Below are 20,784 nucleotides of genomic sequence, written 5' to 3' on the forward strand. Positions count from 1 at the left end.
ACCTTAATTTTTCAGTTTTTTATTAGTATTCATTTAAGCTGTTTTTGTATTTTTGCTATTATAAACAATGCTGATATAAATACACACAGCATATTTACACATTGCAAACTGGTATTTCTTTAACCTATATTGTTAGAGCTAGGACTGTAGGATACTAGGGAGTGTGAATTTAAATTTATAGGATTGTTAAAAATAGAAAAATTTGTCATCAACAAAAATAACATACAACTTAAATAGATTTAAATGGGATAAAAGTTTTCAGGTAGGTTTTTTAATAATAATAATTGTTTCTAATGTTAAAAATGGTTTCCAAAATTTTTTCTTTCTTTTTTTTTGAATTTATACAAATGATGGAAAGTTTACTAAATACCTAGACCATTTCCAAGTAGGATAAAATAAACATAGGTTTATTTATTTCTTATTACAGAGGAACTAAAGATATTTGAGTATTTGTTGACCTAAAGAATATTGATATAACAGATTATTGACAATTGCTTACTTATTTCACTAGAAATTAAGGTTCCTAAGAGTAAGTCTAATCAATATATGTAAGTAAAGCTACAAGCAATAATAAAGAAAACATCCTGGTATGCAAGGAGATTAAGCTGTTTGTTTTCAGTAAGAGACCATGTCATGACAAGAGATACATTTTTGTAGAGGAAAGAAAAGTAATTTTGTTCCAACGTGGGGCTGGATTTAAAGGCACAACACAAAACCTGAATATAAAAAAGGAAGTTATAGAAGATTTTTTTTTTAAATAAATATATAGAGAAGATTCTTGGAAGAGTAATTTCAGGAAAGAAATTTTATATGTGATCAAGTAGACATGATTTAATAAATGGTATAAATATTAAAAATAAGTTTTAACATCATTAGTGTCTTACATAAAACTAAAATTTCAAAAAAATGTTTCATTTGTTAAATGCGCAAAGTACTGTCTGCTCTTTATGTAATGCAAGGTTTTTCCTGTATCTTTTAAGTAGCTTGCTTAGAAAGCAAAGACATGTGTTACCAAAGTAATTCCATGAGCTTTCATAAGAGCTAAGTGTTATTTGAAAATATGTAAGCTTCTGTATTTGTTTTTGAAATCTTTCACATTTGATTTAAAGTGCAAAGTTGTTTGTTTAAATGAAAGGTTAGTATTATTTCATAATGACTGCCATCCCTCTGGGTTGAGTCCCCAAAACCTTTTGCTATTTTTGACATACTTCCCCAAACCAAATTTAATGGAGTCCTTTGATCTTAAACAACTGAGAATTTCCAGTGGATTCATGGAAACTCTCAGAAGATGTGTTCTTCCCCTTCATAGAGAGACATTAAAATAATTAGACTTGTTAAATTACTTGGGGGAGCATCTTTAAATAAGAAGCAATGCTAAGTCTATTTATATTGTATTTGTTTAAGTGTTAATATATGTCTTCTGGAAACTTTTATGAAGTCTATGAAATTCCTAGAAGTCTCCTATGTTCTGGTATAGTGTTATCAGATAGATGTAAGTCTAATAATTCAAAGGGTATTGTACGTTACAGAAATAACTAAGTTTCCTTGTCAATTGCATTATGATTGAACTCTCAGCAGATCTTTAGCCTTGGCCATTTTTTTTTTTAAGATTTATTTATTTATGCATACAGAACTGAGGTACAATTCAGAGGTGCAGGGGCGGTGAGAGGATTCACCAGAGACAGAGTGGGAAGCAGAACAGGCAGATCTTCGCAGTACACTGCTGAGGGGGAGCAGTGGGCCCATCAGGAGAGATCTGCCATGTCATGTGGGTACCTCCAGAGGGTTGGGGATTGAACTGGCACTGAAGTGGCTGTGGCCAGCTTGCAATGCTGCGTTCTAATCCATTATACCTCTAGGGCGGACCCAACCTTGGCCATTCTTAAACCTTATATTGTCTGTAGACAATTACTATTTTGGCAAAGATGTTCCTAGGAAAATATTTCATCTTCAAGTAGATTTACAGAAAAGACTTTGACAAGTACTTAGGATACAGACTTCTTGTAACTTTAAGATCACTAAATATGCTCATAACTTTTAGACTATAAGAAGTGAGTTAAAGTTACTTTTCACTTAAATTGACTCACAGCAATTTGGTAACTATATTTTTGTAAGCAAAGGTATGAGACATTTACTTTTTCTTTCAACCTAATCCCTCCAGAAGTTTAAAAACTTAGTAAGTATTCTTATTTCGTGGCAATAAAACTTTGTTCTATTTATATAGATATTAAAGGAAAAATCTAATAACCAGCAGTTAAAGTAGATTTAAAAGTGCCTGTATGGTTAATCTTGCCATAACTACAAGTAACAGGTCAAGTTTATTGAAACTAGTCTTATTTTGCCAAACAAATTAATTCCACCATAATTATTTATAATCAAAGTGGGAATAATTGTAGAAAGAAAAATTGTATTTGCACCTTTGTAGATATTAAATTCTAATTCTGTTGTCATTGATTTTTTGCTAAACTGGACTGCGCCTGAATTATTCTAGATTCTTCAAATATCTGCCTATGATGCTCCAAATATTTCCTGTTTTCTCCCACCCTCCTAATTTGGAATCACTGAGAACAAAGGCAGACCTTGAATCTTCTTAGAATGAACTATGTCAGGACCTTCATACTACAAAGAAGGCAACCAAATTTTAGAAATTTGAACCTTGGGTATCTCACAGTATCCTGTACACTGGACACTGGAGACCTGCAATCCAAATTGACAAAGAGGAGGAGTAGCTGACAGGTAGACAGCTTTCACTCAAGACACCCCATCAAGACTTCAAAGTTTAACTTCCTTTCCTTTTTATTTCCTTTATTCAGACAAAGGCCTGGCAGGAGAATAAGTTCACCTGTTATCCCTTAGGCCACTGCTCAAGACAGGATAACCTCTTAGACAGCTGGATTGGCCACTGAGGAGGAATAGCTGACAGGTAGACAGCTTTCACTCAAAACACCCCATCAAGACTTCAAAGTTTAACTTCCTTTCCTTTTTATTTCCTTTATTCAGACAAAGGACTGGCAGGAGAATAGGTTCACCTGTTATCCCTTAGGCCACTGCTCAAGACAAGATAACCTCTTAGATAGCTGGATTGGCCACTGTGCTCTGCATTGGGGACTTCTCCCCAATTTCTATGTTTTCAGTTCCTCTGGAACAAACTCAACCCCTTTATTGTGTCAAATTTTCTAACCCTGAGGGCCCTTTTCCCTGCCCCTGGTTAAAAAACCCCAAGACCAGGAAAATGTACCACCAAGTTCTATACAAAGAAAGGACACAAACCAAGGGTAACAAGAATACAACCCCTGTATAATTGTCAGACCCTTAGATTTTATTGACTTCCATAGCTGTAACCTCCCCCCTACCTCTTAATGATATTTGGGATTGGCTGCTAAAGCAACAGTTGCCCCCTTAAAAGTCCTTAGCCTCTCTAGCCAATGTTGTTATGGACCCTGATCATCTTTTAGTTAAATAAGGAGGCGTCTCCAACATGTGGATTAATACCTCCAGAGAAGTTGAAACTCATTTACATGAAATCATTGAGTAAGCCATCTTGCTTGAAAAGGTCACTCCTTTAGTGGGGTCTTTCTTTGATTGGTGTGGATATTGGAAACTCCAGCTGTGAAGTACTCAAAAGATTGGGAATTATCCTGTTTATAATTGTAACAATAAACACCCCTGGCACATTGTATTTTTCCCAAGAGCTTGTTTGCAATTGCTGATCACCAAACAGATTTCCCTAAGACTGGAACATTAGAGAGCAACAAGGACTGGCTTTAAGAAAATGAACTTAAAGTTGTGCTCTAAATAGCACAATTTTAATACCACACAGACCATCGAAAACTGAGAAGTGGTATCTAGGAGTGGCACTGGTGTCTTAAATTTTGATAAAATCTTTCTAGTTGAGAATCTGATCAAAAAGAAGGAATTGCTAAAAGTAGGGGGAAAAAACAAAACAAAAAACAACCAGGCCCAAGAGGAGTCCTTTTTATGGAAGGGAAGTGTTCACCCTAACCAGACTTAATACTTTCTAATTGCAGTTTGAACTGTTCTGCAATATTTTACAAATGTAACAACCTGTAGTTTCCAGATGTCTTATCTGCATGATAAGACCCTCTTGTCTCCCCTCTGAGAAAAGGTGGTTTTATCTGAAATACACTTTCTTTTCTTTTGCTAACAACCTGTCTCCCTTTTTTCTCTCTACAAAATTCTCTATTATGTGCAAGCCCTGACAAGATAAAGGATTTCCCCCTAAGATTTAGTGTTATTTATTTATGCCTGGGTGAAACTGGGTTGTAGCCAGAGGTGGAGGAGGTAGGAGGATTCACCTGAGATGGAGCGGGGAGTAGAACAGGTAGATTGATTGAAATACACAACTGAGGGGAGCAGCAGATGAGCTCAGCTCCCTGGCCAGAGATTGAACTCATGCCTCAGTGACTGGTGATATTTTGATGGGCTAAGACTTTAACCCCTGTGCAAGCAGGGAGGACCTAGAAAGGATTTTAATTTATAGCATATGGTTGAGCTTCAGAAATTAGGCTCTCATATGGTTGAGCTTCAGAAATTAGGCTCTGTACTAATCACAGTACATAAATTAGGCGTGAGTGTGTAGGGTATATGTTTATTGGGAAAGATCCATAATTTTCTTCAAAAAGGTTATCAGCCCCTGAACTATAGGGAGCTGGCATGTCCTGAGGGTCTGGGCAACAGGTAGCAAATGTGCAGGTATGGAGCAATTTATCGAGCAGGAACCTGTTCAGCAAGGGCTGCTTCCTGTCCTGCTCTAGAATACCTACCAGGAGAACAGATAGTGACATTTGCCAGTATGCCCTGTCCATAAAATAAAAATGAAGGGTCACATGGACACATAATCATGGCCATATATACACTCTGTTTTCTAGATGGTGCTTAGGATCAATTACATAGATCAAATGTGTGCCATCTAATGGTTAGCTGGTGTTCTTGGTTCTTAGAATACTATATTTAACCTAATTCCTGAGAGTCGGTTGATGCCTCCAACTCAGCCTGAACCCTAGGAGGGGAGTAACAGTGTAAGAACCTGGGCAGAGGGAAAGAATTGTTCCAGGAATATATACTAGATGATCACTCCGTAAGACCACCTTTCTTGTGATTAGTGCCAGTGCTCTGAGACTGCATATAGGGTATATAGGATATATACAGGGTTACAGGGTATAAAGTAACATATAGGGTAACTTCACTTCAGGCCAAGTTTGGGGCAAAGGCTAAGACTCCGCTCCCCAGCTGCTGAATAGATATCAGCAGAAGACCTGGTTGTAGTCTGCTATATACTCTCATCCTTTGCTAGACCTGTAATCACAGAGTACTGTTAACCCAAAATCTTGTTACATTTCCCCTTCATGGACTGCCTTTTTCAGTTTAATAGAATCATAAGAATACCATCTATTCAGTCTTCCTAGAGGCCAGAAAATTTATTAAAGTATGGCAAAAAAAAAAAAAAAAACTCAGCAAGCATGTAAAGTCTTTGTGTATTGTGAAGGTAACACATCATTCACCCTTTCGATCAGCAGTCTCCTTATGAACAGAGCTATGTCCTCCATAGAGCAGAGTTGGACAAGACAAAAAACACAGCACTCCTTGCTGCATCTACCCCAACATCTGTTACCCAGAGACATCAGGCAGGATCTTCCTTTGGCTGCCTGCAGAAGCAATTTATAATGGAAAGAGCCAGAGGCCAAATCAGATACTGGCTAGATACTAGCTAGTGAGAGGTAAGTCCAAATGCAATGAGCCACAAAAAAAAAAAAAAAAAAAAGGGAGAAACAGGAAACAGGTCAGAGATGAAAAGATAGGTCAGGGTACCAAGTACCGAGAAACTAAAGTTGGAGATAGAAACAAAAGCAAATAAAACACTAGTAGGACAAAGCTGGCCATTATCCATTGCCAGATTGGTCCTGAGTTCAGGGCAGGTCTAAACTAAGACCAGATTCAGGTACTGGGCATGTACTGTCTGTGTTGAAATGGGGCCTAAAGAGATAGGCCACTAAATAAAACACTGGCAGATGAAAGTGATGGCAGATGGCAGATAAAACAATCTCTACCAGGCCCCAAGCATATACTGATGATTCAAGTGAATGGAGTCATGGCTCTTGATAATAGCCAAGAGACTAGACCAAGCAGTAACAGCACTGGTGAGAGCACATCCCTACAGCATCCCCTCATAGATGGGCCACTGCCTTTGGCCAGCTGGGCTTGGCTCAGTCCTATAGCCCTGTCGATGTCAGGTTGAGAGACACAGATAAACCCTAGAGCTTAGACATGCAAACTCCCCTGAATGGCACTACTACAAATTCTAGAAAGCATCATCAGCATCACTGCAAGTTCAAGTGAATGCGGAAACTTAAGCCAGAGCCTGCTATTATTTGGATTCTTCCTGTCCTGCTTCTCAGTTCTGTCCTACTTCTCTGCCTCTTGTTCTCAAACTCACCACACAAACAAATTAATTCATGTCCCTATCAATAATGTTGAGCATCTTTTCATGTTTATTGACAATTTACATTTTCTCCTTGGTGAATTACTTAACTCTTTTCTACTTTTCATTGACTGTCATTTTCTTTCTTTATCCATGCAGAACTTGGGTATAGGCCAGAGATGCGGAGGGTGAGAGGATTCACCAGAGACAGAGCGGGGAGCAGAACAGGCAGATCAAGGAAGTACACTGCTGAGGGGAGCAGCGGGCAGGTTAGGGTCAGGAGAGGTCTCCCGCACCATGTGGATCTCTTCAGGGGCAGGCGGGGATCGAACTCATGCGGAAGTGGCTTAAGCTTCTTAGTGCTGTGCTTTAACCAGCTGTGCCACAGGGAGGGCTGACTGTCATTTTCTTACGAATTGGTACTCTTTGTCATGTGTTACAAATATCTTCCATTGTTTGCCTTTGGATTTTACTTAAACAATATTTTTTCATTTTTAGGTTGTTAAGTCTATCAATCTTTTCCTTTGTGGTTTCTAGATATTCTATTTGCTCACAACAGTCTCCCAAAGGTATAAAAATGTTCACCTATCATTTTTCACCATTTGTCAAGCCGACAAAAATTTAAGAGTGAGAATGCTCACATTGCTAAAAGAGTCAAAAAGGAGATTTGCATACTCTACTGGTAGAAATGTGAGTTTTGACATCTACTTGGAAAGTAATCTGGTTGTAACTATTAGCATAAAGATGCACACATCTATTACTTCAGCCATCTCTTTTGCAAAATCTTTTCCTCAAAAATAAAAACACGGGATCATAAAAATATATGTGCAAAGATGTTAGGTTGAAAATTATATGTAGGGCAAAATGAAGAACAAATGTCAGCCACAAAGACATCATGTAATAGTATATTATGCTGTTATTAAAAAAATGATTTTGCAGAACAACCTGAAAGTACATAATGCCACCATATGAATGTTCTTAAAAAGGCAAAAAAGATACATTTTATGTTTATTTTACCACAATTTAGAAAAAACAAGTGTCCTAGAGAATTGGTCATAAGAAAAATCTGTTTCTCTGAAATATGGATTTTCTTTTCTTTAGTAAAGTGTGTGTGTGTGTATGTGTGTGTGTGTGTGTGTGTGTGTACGTGTTCATAGCAAAAGGAATGGAAGGATACAGATCGTATTTTATCATTTATTACCTAAGGGATTGCGAAACACTTATCGTTTGAATTGTAACCAAGAGCATAAATTTACAGCTCAGATTCAGGCTCAAGTCCTAGCTCCCTACTGACCTGCTGGGTTATCTGGGTGAGTCTGAGTTAGTTTCTTGATTTGTGAAACAGGAAGAGAAATAGTCCCTGCCTCTATTGTTGAATTGTTGCGGTGTAGCTGCTAAGAAGTTCCTGTCACAACAAATGATTGGTGCTCTCATCATATTATTGTCTCCTTCAGAGTCTGCTTCATTGTATCCCATACATTATTCCATCCCTGACTACTTTTGGGGATTGTCAAAAAAATTCAAGTATCAGAAAGGAAAAAAAAAAAGTCAGGGAAACAAAGACAAAATACAAGAAGCCTAAAAAAAGGTGGGGATGCATATAGTATTGTTTTAGACCCGACAAAAGCTAACTTGCTTCTGAGGCCATCTGAGCTGTCTGGTCTTTGGCTCTAAAGGACTGGCAAAATTTTGGAGGCATCTGGCCTGGGTTTCTTTTTTCTTGACCTGGTTTCACATAGAAGGTACTCTTTAGAGTCACAATTTAGCTGTCTTCTCAATGCCTTCACACCTCCACTATTTCTCTTTGATATGCCTAGTGTCACCTTCCTCTCTTCTGCCAAACCAACAGTTTCTTGCACTACAAATGTTTTCTTTGACTGGCAGACTGCTAAGACCTGGAGGTGTTAAACATGTGCATATGAGTTGCAAAGATCAGTCTGTCCATTCTAGGCCTAGTTTCTGTCATAGGACTACTGCCACATTAATGTTCTTTGAGTTGAGAAATGTGGAGTCTTTAGGCAGTTAATATTTCTCTTGGTGCTTTATATTAAATGTGAAATAAACCAGTAACTTCCCTGGCTTATTTTTGCCCATAAGGTACTAATCTAGAGAATCAGAAATCTTGTTCAGGACAGAAAGGCATGAGCTTCCCTGATAGTAAAAAGTTCTCAGTTTCACTAATTATAATGTTCGCGATTAAAACAAAGCAGTACTTCTTTTCATTAATTTTACATGAGTTCTCTTTCCCTTACTTTCTTCTGCCTCTGCTTATATTTTCATTCTTTCCTTTAGTCCTCTTCCTTTTCTCCCTCTCCTTTCCTCTCTTCACTCTTAAGCACTTCCTGTGTGTCAGGGACTCTGCAACAAAGCTTGAGAAAAACAGACCATCTTGTTGCCATGCCATGCAGCTTACAAACTTAATTGAGAGATAAGAGACCTTCATCAAATAATTACCAAATCTATAATGTCAAGCAGCACTAGTGCCATGTAGGAAAACACAGGACCCATTAAGAAATCTGTCAAGAAGGTTTCATCCATGAAGTGGCAGCTTGAACTGGGAATAGGAAGGGTTGAGGAGGAGATAACCAGGAATCACTCACCATTTAGAGCTCCAGGTGGAGGGAGACCAGGACTGGGAGAGTACCCATCCTTGTTCTGCCAGACAGAGGTGCTCATGGATGTTTAGGAAAGGGAGGAAGGGACAACGTGAAAAATAGAAAATCAAGAAAATGTGCCCTGCTTTCTTTCGATATTAGTCAATTTATAAATTTTGACTGTTGCTTAAAAGAAGTCCAAAGTAGAAGACAGAAAAACTAATGTGGTACAAGGGCAGATTAAAATAGTTGCAACCAAGTCACGCTCAGGCCTTTCAGGGTATGTAGAAATTTTGCCCTAACAGCAACTGAAAGTCAATGAAGGCTTATTTCTCAGTTAGAATCTTTAAAACACCCTGTACGTGCTAAAGACTTTACTTGCATGATTTCACTTGATCCTTGAAAAAAATCTTAGGAGTGTTAGTATCATTCCAGTTTACAGACCTAGGACATTGAGGTGTACAGAGGTTAAGTTGTTTGCTCAACACTGTTAATAAGTGGCAGAGGCATGACTCCAAAACCCCTCCTTTTAACCACTATATTACACATGCTTTGAGCAAGAAAAGAAAGGTAGGTAAGCAAGTATGAACAGCTGATTCTAATCTTCTTGGCAGGAACAGCCCCACTGTGGAGGTGGTGGCAAAGGGGTATCAGGGTTTAATGAGCTAATCATTGAATTTAACTAATCCCCTTGTTCTAACTCCATATTAATCAAATAACCTTCTAATTATATTCTGGCTTCCTATATAGATTTTTCTGCAAGAAGATAATGCACTGACCAGCCTACACATGCATTTTGTTCCAGTTGGTAATTTTATTTACTCACCGTGAGATAATAAATTGGCATTCTGCTTTTTACAAAAAAGGTAAAATACACTAAAACAAAAAAAAAAAGATAACTTAGTAGTTTGAAAAATAAAAACCAACAAATAAAAATAACAAGCTGTATAGTCTCTTTGGTGCTTTAACCTTTTCCTGCTGCCTGCTTGGAGGGACGGTGTATGTGGTCATGAAGTCGAGCTTGAGCTCTGTCTTCACCCTCTTTGTCAAAGTCCCTGGCACAGACCAAGTGCTTCATTGTTTCCAGTCGACAAACTTCCACCCTTCTTCACGCACGTGGCTGAGAGGCTCGATCTTCAGAATTTACCTAATTCTCAGAGCGACTGGCAGCCCCACTGGGGCTCATCCACCTCCTGACGGGTTCCGCACGCTCCTAGGCGCAGGCGGATCGGGATCCGACTCACAGGGTAAAAAAAGTCCTGGCTGAAGCTCGCGGCGCGCCCCCAACCCGGTGCCGCCCACCGCCCCGGCGCTGGGAAGTGACCCCCACCCTCTCTCCACTTGTGGGCGCCTTGCAAACCGGGACTCCATGAAGTCCGTTCTGACTCCTTATTTCTCGTTGGCTCAAATTTCTCTCCCCACATAATTCCTTTAAAGGGCAAAAATGGGCAATCGCGGGTGGACATTTGAAAGGGAAAGCTTCATGGAACACCCCTTTCAACTTGTCAAGAGATCCTCTTAATTGCAAGGGGCGAAATAGGGCTTTACCCCCAAGAAAAATGATTCCACTGTCTCCAACAAAAGATACTGAAATGACTTTTTTTTTCCCCCCCTCCTCAAAGACATAGGAGAATCAGCAAGGGCAAAGTCAGCCTGGCTAGGGGCCTCCTTCCCTGGACAGCAGAAAAGCCGGAGTCCACGAGGCCTCCAGAGCGGCAGCGTGGCCTTCGCTGTAGGGTCAACAAAGGGGAAGGGCCGCGCTCCGAAGCAAGCGCCGGGAGTAAAGGAAGGGCAGCAATCGTTTCAAACTGACATAATTCTCTTTAATCTGCTTTTCAGCCATTTTTGTCACATAAGCATTACCCAAGAATTAGCAACCAGGCGGCAGCCCCTCAATATTTCCAGCTGCCAGCACCGCCCGGGGCGGGGATGACTACGGGGGGGGGGGGTGAGGAGTGGTAGCTGACCAGCCAAGATGGCCACTTTCACATGGCTCGGGGCCACTGGCTCCCCGCCACCCGGTCTCTAAAGGTGGCCGGCCGGAAAGGCCCTCGGGCAGAGCCGAAGGACAAAACCTCGGCCGATTCCCGCCGCCACCGCTGGGGGACGCGACCTAGCTGCCATTTAGCCCAGCCAACGGTCGGGAGGGAGGTGCCATGTCACAGCATAGGGGACAAAGCCCAGCCAGCCCTTGTCGCTTTTCCTCCACGTAAAACAAGAAAGGACAAAACTACCCATTATACTCACGTTTCCACTTATTCCATGTTACAGCTGCTTAAGATAGCTAAATATTAGTAGATGGGGCGTATAACCTGCGCTCCCCCCCCACCTCGCAGAATGGTTCGCCCCGAGCTCCGCTCGCCGCCCCGCCTCTTCTGCCTCCCCGCCCCGCCCCCTGCCGCAAGTGGCGCATTGGCGCGCGACACTCGGAGGCGGGGCCCGAGCCGGGCGCGCGCTGCGCTTCTGTATAAATACTGGGCCGCACCGCCCGCTGCCTCGTTCGTTCCGCGCCGCCAGCCTAGAGGGAGTAGATCGCTGTCTCGGCTTGCGCAAGTCGCTGTCTTTGCCTCGCCCTCTGCCTTTTCTCCTCCACGCCACCTTCACTCACCGCCACCGTCACCACCACCACAATGAACGGGCAGCTCAACGGCTTCCATGAGGCATTCATCGAGGAGGGCACGTTCCTCTTCACTTCAGAGTCTGTGGGGGAAGGCCACCCAGGTGAGGTGACGGGGCCCGGAGCGAAGCGAGGGGCGGGGCGTGGGACCGCACCCGGCCTGGCCGGCCGGGACCCGCAGGTGGTGCCCGCGCTGGTTGTCCTCGCCCCCGGGGCCGAGGGGAGAGCAGCGGCCGCGCGCCTTCCTCGTGGCGCCGCCGGTGCCCAGCGCGTGTCCGCTGCTCCCCTCCCCCTTCCTCTTCCCTCCGGCCGCGCGCCTCTACATGCGGAAGATTCCAGAAAACGACGAGGGCGGGGGCCGCGGCCGCGTGTGCTCTGCCCGGGGAGGGCACTATTTCCTCCTCTCCGCCCTGCTGTCTGAAAACCCTCGAGTGGGAGACCCGCCCCGAGTGCTCGCCACCCGCCCGCGGGAGCGCGCGCCCCGCATTGCAGCCGTAACCACGTGTTTGCCGCATGTGGCATCTGGGCGAGGGGGAGCCGTCCGGCCACAGGAGCGCCGGGGATTGAGAAGTGGGGGGCCGGCGCCCCAGGACGTTTTGTTTCCATTTAACGCCTCGGCTGGTGCCGTTACCACTTGGTAAAGAGGACGGACTTGCCCTTAGGCAGAACGTGGCCTTGTCTTCAAGGTGACAGCCTCCAACTAAATATAGCGCCTGTTGGGGAAGGCAGTCCTTATATGGACCTCTGTAAAAGGATAAGGAAACATGAATTAGTGTGCGCCGCCGTTGCCTTGGGTTTCCTTTTAAAGTGTTCGGTACTCACCGTTCAGTAAGGTTTGCACATTTCCTCCCCGGCTTTGTCCACTGATCCGCCATTATGGATCAGTTTACACGTGAACAAATGAAGCTGTTTCAAGGAACCTCCAGTCTCAGCCCGAAAGCATCGCCTAGTGAAGATCGCGGTTTGGTTTCTGCTCTTAGGGTACTTCAGTGACAGTAGCTCCCTAGTCTGTGACCGAGGACCCATTTCCCTGTAGTAAATCCACTGTGCCTAAGAGGAACACTGTGCCCACGGGCAACTTGGTGCTGTAGCGTGGACAAACCCCAGATCCTGGTGAGTGAAGAGCAGATGTTTGGGTGTGGTGTAGGCGGTTTTTGACTTGTTTAAGTTTGTGGATTTAATTTCAAGCCTCTGATTGGATTGCAGTACACAATTTGGTGTTTTAGATGACTACAGGAAATTCGGCAAAATTTACCTCTGTCCTCTTTTCAGTTTTCTGCAGCTGGCAATACAGTGGGGAGAAAGCCAACTAGGATTCAGGACTCAGAATACTAGTGGGCATTTCCCAGCATAACTCTTGTGCCGGGACAACCCTTACCATGAAATTCAGGGATTTTTGTTTTAGTCCTTTTTGTTTATCATGTATTCTTGCTTTCACTGGTGAACTCTGACATTCCTTGTTACTTAACGGGTATTACTTAAAATTAGGGAGGCAGGTGTGTCTGTGGCCTGAGTTCTCCCTGAGCTCCCAGTACAGCAGGGGTTTGGTACCAGTAGTGGAATATTGTATGACATGAGCAAAATTAAGACTGTTAACGAAGAAGTGAGTAGGAAAAAAATCTTTAATGGTTGGTTGGCTTTATAATGCAACCTTTAAATTTAGAGGGTAAGATATAAGGACTGTTTGAAAATTAACATTGTAAAGCAAAAGGTTTCCTAGCTTTACTTTGGAATTTAAAGATAATCCACGCATGGCTGTTACTTTACAGTGGAAATTGTTTTGCTTGGGAAGTTGATTTTTCAAAATGTTTTCAATACTTAAGAACATGGAACTGTGACACCCTTGTGAAGTTTAAAGTATGCATATTTCATGAGTTAAAATGTACTAAACTTGTTAAGTTATGGCTTACTGAATTGGTGAGTTTGTGGCACAACTATATTAAGGCCCTGGTGTCAAGTTTTCAGGTTGACGTGCAGCACTGTATCTAGCATTAATTGCACAGGGCAGTGACTTCTGGTAATGCAGTGCTTATAGCAGTGTACATACTTAACAGTCACTGAATTTATTACTAAGTTTTAAAGAAAGCTCTGTCCCAGTGAGCTTTATAGGAGTAATTAAAAGAAAATGGACATGCTTTCACTTTAGAAGTTGAGCCAGGAATTCTTTTTCCCCTCCAGATAAGATTTGTGACCAGATCAGTGATGCTGTCCTTGATGCCCACCTTCAGCAGGACCCAGATGCCAAAGTGGCTTGTGGTAGGTTCAGACTACTGCTTACTTACCAACTGGTGAAAAGATAACATAAAATTTTGTAAAAGTGAAATTTGAGCATGAAACCTTTCTCTCATTAGAAACTGTTGCTAAAACTGGAATGATCCTGCTTGCTGGGGAAATTACATCTAGAGCTGCTGTTGACTACCAGAAAGTGGTTCGTGAAACTATTAAGCACATTGGCTATGATGATTCTTCCAAAGGTATGTTCTAGTAGCTTAGTTTTTCTCAGCTTTTTTCAGGTAGTTTCTATAAACCTCACTAGCATTTAGAATGCTCCTAATCTAAAGATTACTGTTACTTTTTTTTTGTCCAATTTCTATTTCCTTCTCTAAAAGGTACTAATTTTGCGTATACTTTCTTTAGTGATACTTAGAATCCCAGGTAATGTCATATAGAACTTCTTTTTAAAAACAAAACATTGTCATTTTTATAGGGTTTGACTACAAGACTTGTAATGTGCTAGTAGCGTTGGAGCAACAGTCACCAGATATTGCTCAGGGTGTTCATCTTGACCGTAATGAGGAAGACATTGGTGCAGGAGACCAGGTATCTTGGTGTGGACGCTTACTTACATCTCTTTTAATGTTTAATTTATGAAAATTTGTGTTGATCACATTGGTGACTTTTTCTTTTTTAGGGTTTGATGTTTGGTTATGCCACTGATGAAACAGAGGAATGTATGCCTTTAACTATTGTCTTAGCACACAAGCTCAATGCCAAACTGGCTGAACTGCGCCGCAATGGCACTTTGCCTTGGTTACGCCCAGATTCTAAAACTCAAGTAAGTGATAACTAGATTTACACATACTATGTTGGCGCAGATGAACAAGTCTTGTATTCTAATTTAGTATACAAAATCAAGAACTAAGTTGCTTAATAGACTGATATTCTGTGTTACCTTCAAGGTGACTGTGCAGTATATGCAGGATCGAGGTGCTGTGCTTCCCATCAGAGTCCACACAATAGTTATATCTGTTCAGCATGATGAAGAAGTTTGTCTTGATGAAATGAGGGATGCCCTCAAGGAGAAGGTCATCAAAGCTGTTGTACCTGCAAAGTATCTTGATGAGGATACAATCTATCATCTACAGCCAAGTGGCAGATTTGTTATTGGTGGGCCTCAGGTAAGGCCATCTAAAAATTTTAGGCTTTTTGGATCTTTTGTGATGGTTACTTGAAAAATTTTGCTAGTACCGTCTTCTAGGTTTTCTGAAGCCCCATTTGTGTGTCTTTAAAGGTTATTTGCTGAGTAATAAAAATGGGCATTTAACAAGCCTGATCTAAAACTGCTTATTGGAAGAGGATTAAGCATATAAAGTGACTCAAATCCTATGTTTTTAGGGTGATGCTGGTTTGACTGGCCGGAAAATTATTGTGGATACTTATGGTGGTTGGGGAGCTCATGGAGGAGGTGCCTTTTCAGGAAAGGATTATACCAAGGTGGACCGTTCAGCTGCTTATGCTGCTCGTTGGGTGGCAAAATCCCTTGTTAAAGGAGGTCTGTGCAGAAGGGTTCTTGTTCAGGTATATATACTCTTTTATATCATTAGTGTGATTGAATGCATATAAGTGGGAAGGGTATCTTAGTAATCTTTTTATATATATACCAGTATATCAATACATGTATGCAGATGTTTTGATGACTAATTTTTTGGTTATTTGAATTCTTTCAGGTCTCTTATGCTATTGGAGTTTCTCATCCATTGTCTATCTCCATTTTCCATTATGGCACCTCTCAGAAGAGTGAGAGAGAGCTATTAGAGATTGTGAGGAAGAATTTTGATCTCCGCCCTGGGGTCATTGTCAGGTAAAGATGGTAAAGCCTATTGTTAGTGAAAAATATCTAGGGTGTGGGTATCATGAAATGTTTAAACTTGAGGAAGTGAAGGAAGACTCAAGTGTGGGAAACATCTTAATTCCTAGAATGTGTTGATGTTATCATAAGTTGTGTTCAGCAGACTTAAGAAAAATCAAAAATCAAGGCACTCCATGGCTTAGTCTAACCACCCTAGAAAGTCCTCAATATTTGATACTGGGCTTTGTGCTCATATTACCTAAGTATGACTTTTTTTTTTTTTTAAAGAAGAAATTAGTACAGATAAATGGGATGTTCAAGGCTGTTATAAAGAAAATAACCATGGCAGGGTGTGGGCATGGGACTTTGGTAAGTATTTCATTATCTCAGATGAGCTTTTTACATTTGAAATTTCTCAGAATAATGACAAGTTTTCATTATTTGTCGAGCCAGGGACGGAAAAACAAGAACTGTAGTTACTAATAAGGACTGTGCAAGGAGTTTGGACACCAGGAAGTAACAAATACTTTTGCCATAAACTTCTTTCCTAGCGTACCCCAGAGAACTTCTCATTTGCCAGAACTCTTGAAAATGAGTCTTGCTGATTGTTTTGCTTTGTTTTAATTGAATGCTACATATTAAGTTACGGACTTGTATATTCCAGGGATCTGGATCTGAAGAAGCCAATTTATCAGAGGACTGCAGCCTATGGCCACTTTGGTAGGGACAGCTTCCCATGGGAAGTGCCCAAAAAACTTAAATATTGAAAGTGTTAGCCTTTTTTCCCCAGACTTGTTGGCGTAGGCTACAGAGAAGCCTTCAAGCTCTGAGGGAAAGGGCCCTTCTTCCTAAATTTTCCTGTCCTCTTTTCAGCTCCTGATCAGTTGCAGTCACTCTAGTCAATGACATGAATTTTAGCTTGTGTGGGGGACTGTAAGTTGGGCTTGCTATTCTGTCCCTAGGTGTCTTGTTCACCATTATAATGAATTTAGTGAGCATAGGTGATCCATGTAACTGCCTAGAAACAAACCAACAACACTGTAGTAAATAATGCTTTGAAATTGAACCCTTGTGCCCTATCACCCAACCCCCCAAAATCCTAGTTGCATTGACTTTCCCACAAAATGCTGAAAATGTCTTATGCACGTACTTGTAGTTCCATTATAGCCTCTGTCTGGCAATGCCATAGCCCTGTCAGCATGAATTTGTAATGTCTTCAGCTCTATTATGAATGTGAAGCTTTCCCATATCCTCCCTATAACTTGATCCACTTCTAATTATGTAGCTCTTCTGTCAGGGAGTGTTCCTAATCCAATCAGTCTTGCATGTAACGCAAGTTCCAGTTGGAGCTCTAGCCTGACATTTAAAAAAAAAAAAGGCAGTTACCATTAAACCATCTCTCTGGTGCTTATGCTCTTAATTGCCATCTCTTAAACAGCACCAAATCAAAATCTCTCCACTTTTCAGCTGTCTTTTGGAGGACGTACGTAATAAGGGTTTTATTTAGTAAACCAATCCTATGCATGGTTTCAGCACTAGCCAAACCACCAACTCCTAGCTCTAGAAAAAAACAGGCACTTGGCACCCTTGTGATGTCATACAGAGAAGTCACAGGGAAGTACCTGAGGGTCTGTAGGTTGCACACTTTGGTACCAGTTAACTTTTTTTTTTCTTTATAAGAAAGAATAAGTACTCCACACTGCACAGTAACTCCTCCCAGGGTTTTAACTTTGTTTTATTTTCAAAACCAGGTCCAATGAGCTTTCTGAACAGCTGGTGTAGCTACAGAGAAACCAGCTTCCTTCAGAGAGCAGTGCTTTTGGCGGGGAGGAGGAAATCCCTTCATACTTGAACATTTTCTAATTGCTTATTTATTGTATTCTGGGGTATGGCGTAAGTACAGAGAAGCTATCACCTCAGATGGCAGCTTTTAAAAGATTTTTTTTTCCTCAACACCATGATTCCTTTAACAACATGTTTTCCAGCATTCCCAGGTAGGCCAAGGTGTCCTACAGAAAAACCTTGGGTTAGACCTACAGGGGGTGTGGCTGGTGTTAACAGAAGGGAGGGCAGAGCTGGTGCGGCTGGCATGGAGAAAGCTGACTTGGCTGGTGTGGTACAGAGAAGCCAGCTTGTTTACATGCTTATTCCATGACTGCTTGCCCTAAGCAGAAAGTGCCTTTCAGGATCTATTTTTGGAGGTTTTATTACGTATGTCTGGTTCTCAATTCCAACAGTTTAATGAAGATCTAAATAAAATGCTAGGTTCTACCTTAACTGTGTCCATTGTTCTTTAAAAGTGTTTCAGTGCAATGAGTATGATCTAAAGACTGTACTGTGTATGCGTGTAACTTTAGGCCTTAATAATTGCATTCCTACTCATGGGTAAGAGACTTAATACAGGCATTTGATAGTTTTGTAGGTCTTGTCCCTGGTACTAAGGTTTAAGGTTTGATGTTGAGTTCTCCGGCATATTGTTTTTGGTCCATATGGTGGCCAAATTGGTGTCTTACAACATCCTCTTGCTATAAGTTATGCTTTCAAAATTACATAAAATCGTAATGGAGGGGGGAAGGTAATGTCTCAAAGTAATTTAACTATAACTTGAAAAAATAGCTTATTTGACATGTTCCATAGTCCTCTATGAAGCTGTATATTACACATTAAAAGTGTTTAGACTGGTGGGTCAATTTTAAATCTTGTGGCACAATACGTGTACTTAAATTTATTTCAATCAGACAATAACAGTAAAGGTGCTACAGGTTTATAAAAGGTAACTAGAGCAAACATAATCTACCACAAGGGTCCTGAACCATCCTTTCTAGAGCCAAAGACCTTAAGTAAAAAAGGCAGCCACTTACACTACCATGTGTCAAGTCAGGTTTGGTTCAGTGTTCTACCTAGGCCTAAGTGTCTGAAGGAATGCTTGCTTTTATGCCTGTTTGACTAGAGGCTTAGAAGTTTTGTATGGAATCTTGGGATGGGGAGACAGATTCCACTTTGTTATGTATTTTGCAAACACTATGAAATGAGAATCTAACTTAGATGATAAAGATTTTCAAAAGCTTAGATTGTGACTGCATTGCTGTCTAATCCTGTTGGTGAGGTGGGAATAAGGATGAGTAGTTGTAATCGTTGGTGCAGAAGTAATAATTTTAGACACCATATTTGGTAGGAAGAGTAAAGGCCTTTGCCCTGTTGTGTGGGGGGGGGGGGGCAGGGGGAGAGGTAGAGAACACAGATGAAACCAAAGTAAGGTAAAGGAACTTGACCAGCAACTAGCTGGGTCAAAGAGATGAGAGTGATGACAAGTATGCCTTACAGAAAGGGAGACCATCTGTCAAATTTTGGGAGTAAGAAGTGCTAAGAGGATATTGATAGCCCTTTCTCAGAACAGATAATGGCAGCAGCGCCTGATTTCAATCTGAACAGCCTAGATGTTCAGTCTTAGTTTAATAGGATACAAGTTTAATAGGATACAACAAAATTGAACAAGGTGAATCAGATGGTACAGTTTAGGGCAGGAGGTAATCCTTTATTAAGAGCATACTTAAGGCAGGGAGCAGTGCTGGGAAACAAGATAGCTAAATTAAGCAAAGGTCAGAGTGCCACAAATTGTAGCACTGAGAGATGCAGAAAGAGAAAGGTTTCTCCCCAGTGGTGACATTGTGGAACAGCCATTGCTAACCCTGGCAATGCAATACCTGTTGTGAGCAAGGACTGCCTGGCCCTACTTTACATCAAGGAAGTTGGCTTTTTTTCACACTCAACTTGTACAACTAAAAGAGTAGCCCTACTGTGAGCTTTCCCTAAGTAGGTTCCAATATAAAGGCTGAAAGAACAGAGGTAGCAGAAATCAATAGATCGAAAAAGTAAAAGATGATATTGATGGGCCATGAAATGTGAGCAAAAGTCAGTGAAACTAGTTGCATTTGCTAATAAAGCAGGTCTGAGCTGGAAACGAATATAAGCTCTCTCTAGGACAGTGTGATGGCCCAGTGGAACGTCAAGTGGAGCTAATCAGATAGATCCAGAATACAGGAAAGATCTAAGCATCATTGGAAATCATGAGTGGATGTAATTTTAAGTGAAAAGGGAGCAACCTAGGGGAGAACCCCAAGGCCACTGTCCATGAGGATACAGTGGGTTGGGATATGTGGGAGAAGCCTGAAATCTCAGTGCCAATCTCTGCTATGGGACCATGAGCTCCCAGAGTGGGGGACTTTGAAGAAGCAAATGAAAAAATTCCTTTGCATTCTTCCTAACCAGCACCAAGCCTAGCACACACAAGCCTACAAAGTGTAAGAATTCCCTAATCCCTCAATCAAGTTTGACTTTTTTCTTGATATCACCTGCTAGCTATAGGCGAAAATAAAGCTAAATACTACCAATCCTCTAAACTCACTAGTTTAACTTTGTGCTATTCTAAGTAGACTCAACTAGTCAAAAACTTACTGCCTACATAGCTAATAGGACAAAGGGTTAGAAATGCAGTGAAAAAAAATTACTCCACATTTGGAACTTGATCACTATCCTAATTGTATATTAAGACAGATTTTAAGCCACATTATTTAAGAATTATTTCCAATGGTTCTGAAAATGAGAATGCAGAGACTTAAGCAGACTTGAGGTTCAAATCAGCAACTTTACCTCTTACAAGGTATATATCTGAACAAATTATAATAATGCCCTATCTGTTTCTCCAACTGTAAAATGAGGCAGTGGTTACTGACTGCGTATTAATGTCACGGTGCTTTACACAGTACCTAGCAAATAGTAAGCACTTGAGGACAGTTTGCTGTTCTTTCATCAAGGTACATTTAAATCTTTAAATCTCTTTCCAAGGGGCCAGTCATTTAATCCTGTTGCTTACCCTTTTATCCTAGAAGGACATTTTCATAAAGCTTTTATTTATTTTTTAAAGATTTATTTATGCAAAGAGCTGGGGTGTAGGCCAGAGAGGTGCAGGAAAGGGGAGGCTGGGGGACAGCGAGTGACTCATCAAAGAATGGGGAGAACAGAACAGGCGAATTACTGAAATACTGCTGAGGGGAGCAGCAGGAGA

At 41.2% G+C, this 20,784-nt stretch overlaps 1 protein-coding gene across 1 annotated transcript; it reads left to right on the forward strand.

The window, feature by feature from the left end:
- The first annotated feature begins 11,361 nt into the window (after nt 1–11,361).
- Nucleotides 11,362–17,996, forward strand: MAT2A (methionine adenosyltransferase II, alpha). The gene is made up of 9 exons (XM_004691592.1): nt 11,362–11,754; nt 13,829–13,906; nt 14,002–14,124; nt 14,358–14,470; nt 14,562–14,705; nt 14,830–15,048; nt 15,266–15,448; nt 15,598–15,731; nt 16,384–17,996. The coding sequence occupies exons 1-9, from the start codon at nt 11,664–11,666 to the stop codon at nt 16,484–16,486; spliced, it is 1,188 nt and encodes a 395-aa protein (XP_004691649.1). The 5' UTR covers nt 11,362–11,663; the 3' UTR covers nt 16,487–17,996.
- The last annotated feature ends 2,788 nt before the right edge of the window (nt 17,997–20,784 follow it).

This window comes from Condylura cristata, unplaced genomic scaffold, assembly GCF_000260355.1.
Source record: "Condylura cristata isolate star-nosed mole 26May11 unplaced genomic scaffold, ConCri1.0 scaffold00031, whole genome shotgun sequence".
Lineage (NCBI taxonomy): Eukaryota > Metazoa > Chordata > Mammalia > Eulipotyphla > Talpidae > Condylura > Condylura cristata.